The sequence below is a fragment of the Sinocyclocheilus rhinocerous genome, unplaced genomic scaffold (genome assembly GCF_001515625.1).
Source record: "Sinocyclocheilus rhinocerous isolate Xijiao unplaced genomic scaffold, SAMN03320098_v1.1 scaffold2110, whole genome shotgun sequence".
NCBI lineage: Eukaryota > Metazoa > Chordata > Actinopteri > Cypriniformes > Cyprinidae > Sinocyclocheilus > Sinocyclocheilus rhinocerous.
The window spans coordinates 1-4,298 of NW_015659947.1; the positions used below are offsets into that span (position 1 = coordinate 1).

A 4,298-nucleotide genomic window follows, 5' to 3' on the forward strand; every position below is an offset into this window, starting at 1 on the left:
CAGAATTGTGATTTGCTTTGCACTTCTCGGCCACCGTACAAATCAGATTCAACAAATCCTTGACTCTCGCCAACAAATCCATGGGATTACATCCATTCATTTAAATTTTTTCTTTAAGATTACAATTTTCTATAAGAGTTGGAAATTGAAAAGCTATATAAATATATTTATAAAACAGATAGTTCCGGTCCTTGATTCTGATTGGCTGAGCCATGTTCAAAGCTGTTGTAAATCACTCTACAAACATACACCTTTGTTTACTTCTGTGTGTTGCTCGGCAACCACTTTGTTGCAACCACAACTGTTTCTGAGGAACTACATTGTTTGGTGGATGAATACTGTTTTTATTAATATCATTACACTTTATTTGCTGTTTTATTCTGTGAAACCTTACTACGTATATGGAATAACCGTTTTATAAAAGCAATAATAATATATGCACACACACAAGAAGAAAAAACATAAAAATGGGTAAATAAAATTAATAATAATAATAAAACATATCTTATTTGCATTTTAACATGATTTCGCGAGAAATTGCAATGACAAAGCTTTTAGTAAGTCTATGCTGTTGTATTCTCGGGATTTAATGTTGTTTGGTGTGGTTTGTAGTTCCCAGCTCTGCTCCAAAAGATGTGACGGTGATCAGTAAAGAGGGAAATCCACGAATTATCAACATCAACTGGCAGCCTCCGACTGAAGCCAACGGCAAAATCACAGGTACACCAAAAACATCTTCACCACAAAACATGCTTGAAGAGAATCAGGCTTATTTTTAGAAGCATCAAGAAGATTTTTGCCTGGTGACATTATTTGCATGACAGTGAAACAAATTTTAGCCTGATTTCATTTAATGATCGACCGATATTGATTTTTTATTACCGATACCAATTATTTGCATGTTTATGTGCCCGATAACCGATATGCAGAACCGATATTTATTTACTGTTATAAAGTAAATAAATGACTGAGTGAAGTAAGAACATACTTCACTTTGGTTTTTCCTCTTTTCAGTCGTTCGTTTATCGGTGAATCCGATATTACAAAACCGATATCCGATTACGGTAAAATGCTTAAATATCGGGAAAAATATCGGTAAATCGATATATCGGTCGATCTCTAATTTCATTACGGATGCCGATCACAGGATTTACATAATCAGTCATGCATCCGAATCAGAAATCAGAAAAGTGGATGCTTTTCTCTCCGTCTCTCTCTCAGGGTACATCATCTACTACAGCACTGATGAGAACGCTGAGGTCCATGATTGGGTGGTGGAGCCCGTGGTGGGAAACAGACTGACCCATCAGATTCAGGGGCTGACTCTGGACACCGCATACTACTTTAAGATCCAGGCGAGAAACTCCAAAGGCATGGGACCCATGTCAGACGCGGCGCAGTTCCACACCCCCAAAGGTAAAAGCTCAACCTCGCTTAGACTCGCCTGTTAAAACTCACCTTGTGCTCATCGATTCATTCCATTTGTCTTTGTTTCCAGCGGAACCATCAGACAAAATGTCCAGTGATCAAGGTAATTAAGCATCTTTCTAATGCAGAAGGAAATTAAACGGTCACACAACATTAAGTTTTAAATGCATTAATAATTTTAACTAATCATGTCCGTTTATTATACATATTGATTTAGTATATTGGTAACACTTTACAATAAGGTTCCATTAGTTAATGTATTAAATCACATGAGCAATACATTCATTACAATATTTATTCATCTTTGTTAATGTTAGTTAATGAAAATACAGTCATTAACTAATGTTAACAAGCACAACTTTTGATTTTAATAATGCATTAGTAAATGTTGAAATTAACTAAGATTAATAAATTCTGTAGAAGTATTGTTCATGCTTAGTTCATGTTAGCTACAGTTGTAAACTATAATGTTTAATGTTGTTTAACCTTATTGTAAAGTGTTACCATTATTTTATTATACATATTATTCATACATAATTAAATAATACTATACATGCTATTTGATATTTAATAAATGTATTTAGAAGTAGATATTTAGAAGTTTAATATTGTCAAAACAATTACCAGACATTAAAACAGTTGTTAAATCTGCCATATAGCACTTGAAATTGAAATGCAAATTAAATGTATTTTTTTATTTAAATTAAATTAAATTTATTTGAATTTCAAGTTAAATGTATTTGTGTGTGTGTGTGTGTGACACACACACTTAATTTAGTTTTATATATTTATAAATGTTTATAATTAAATAAAAAGTCTATATAATTATATATATATATGTGTGTATTATAATATTTTTTAATATTTTAAATATTAATACAATTTATATACAACATACATAATTTTGCTAAATATATGAAATTAAATTATATATTTATTTTAGTAAGTTAAATATATAGAATCTATAAATATATTAAATAAAATGCATATATAATATAAAATAAATATATTCAGTTAAATTAATTTCGCTGTTGTCTGTAGGGCTGCAAGTCAAACCCGGTCCCCCGACCCTACCGGAGCACGGGATTGGATCAAACATGGGTAAACAAGGAAGACGCACTCTTTAAAGACAGCCATGTGATCTCATGAGGACCTGCGGTGGAGTAACGCTGTCTCCTCTGTGTGTGTGTCAGATAAACCAGGCATCACCGGCAGCCAGGAGAACCGTGTTCTGGTGATCGTGGTGATTGTGTCTGTTGGCGTGTTCACTATCATCGCTGTGGTCGTGGGGGCCGTCCTGTGCACGCGCCGGTCCAACTCCCACCGCAAGAAGTGTGTTCTTTTAATTACATACATATGTATATTAAAGGGGTCATATGATGCTGCTAAAAAGAACATTATTTTGTGTATTTGGTGTAATGAAATGTGTTTGTGTTTTAAGGTTCAAAAAACACATTATTTTCCACATACTGTACGTTATTGTTTCTCCTCTATGCCCCGACTTTCTGAAACGCGTCGATTAAGTAATAATAATAAGTGTTTGAAATTCCCAGAGTGCCTAAAAACCTCTTAACTGTGGTAAAATCACGCTTAATTCAACATGAATGAAGAATTAAAAGTACAGAAAAAGATCTCATTAAGTGCTGCAGGATCTGACTTCAGTTCATCTTGATTGTTGTTATTCTGTCACAAAGAACCCCTATTTTAATGTTATTAAAATATTAAATTACTGGCTATTTAGATATAATAACATTAAAATACTAATTATGAAAATGTGGGACTTTAATGTTATGTTATATGACAATCATTTTAAATGTCTATTTTAGAAGTATTTTATATTTTAAAAATTTAAATATATAATTATGCATTAATAATAATATATATTTAAAATATGAAATATATTTGATATTGCAAAAATAAATTGTATAAGACATCAAAAGATAATTTTAATGAGATAAAATTAATTTAACCAATAAAACAAAGCTAAATTTTTTATTTTTTATTTTTTACCTTTTGTTGTGTCAGATCTCTATGAAATTATTCTAAATTGTCATAAATTGAAATTTTCATAATGAATCAGATATATAGTATAGAGTAACATCTATATAATGTATCTACTATCCGAGTGCCAACACACTCAAACTATTCATGTTCTTGTTTCAAATAGTTTTGATATTCGTTTAATGATTTTAAAATAATTAAAAGGGTGATTTAGTCTTACGGCTGAAGATCTGAGCTGGTAGCTGAAAAAAAATTAAATAAAAAATAATAATATATATATATATATAGTATACTGTATATATACATAGTACATTAGTCATTTTAGTCATTTAGTACATGATATTTGTAAAATATAAAACAAGTAAAATATTAAATATTCAAGTAATTACAATTTTTCTTCTAAATTGATTGGCCGAATACCTCAAGCGTGAGACGGAAATGTTACGCCCCTTGCCATACTGTGATGATGCCCTGTCCGGCCGGAGCGATGATTCAAAAACATTAAAACCCATTATAAACGAGGCATTTGTTGCATCCAGTGGGGACATAATTACTGATTATAATGACTTATACTGTCTTTTTACCACGTAAACATAAAACCATGTCTGCATTTGTGATCAACAACAAGCGGTACTCTACACTGCTCAAAACTCGTGTTTGAATCATCAGTGGCAAATCCTTTAAATATGAAAACGCACTTACAGTCTGTGAGTCAGAACAGCCGGCATTGTAGTCTACTCTCCCAGGATCAGGAAACAGTCCTCCATAAAATGTGCTGCACACATCTGAATATTTGGGTTGAACTGTTCTGGAACAGTGTTGTAAATACAACTTAACCACTGATTTCTAGTCGTGTCCTCCTTTGGAAG

At 32.0% G+C, this 4,298-nt stretch overlaps 1 protein-coding gene across 1 annotated transcript in view; it reads left to right on the plus strand.

Annotated features, from left to right (window-relative positions):
- Positions 1-612: 612 nt before the first annotated feature.
- LOC107724644 (neogenin-like) overlaps positions 613-4,298 on the plus strand; it is a gene marked incomplete at its 5' end in the record, with an annotated part of 11,165 nt that continues 7,479 nt past the window's right edge. Inside the window, 5 exons of the mRNA XM_016533646.1 lie at positions 613-720; positions 1,222-1,416; positions 1,499-1,531; positions 2,470-2,529; positions 2,622-2,760. Coding sequence (XP_016389132.1) covers positions 613-720; positions 1,222-1,416; positions 1,499-1,531; positions 2,470-2,529; positions 2,622-2,760 — 535 coding nt within the window. The remainder of the gene's footprint in view (positions 721-1,221; positions 1,417-1,498; positions 1,532-2,469; positions 2,530-2,621; positions 2,761-4,298) is intronic.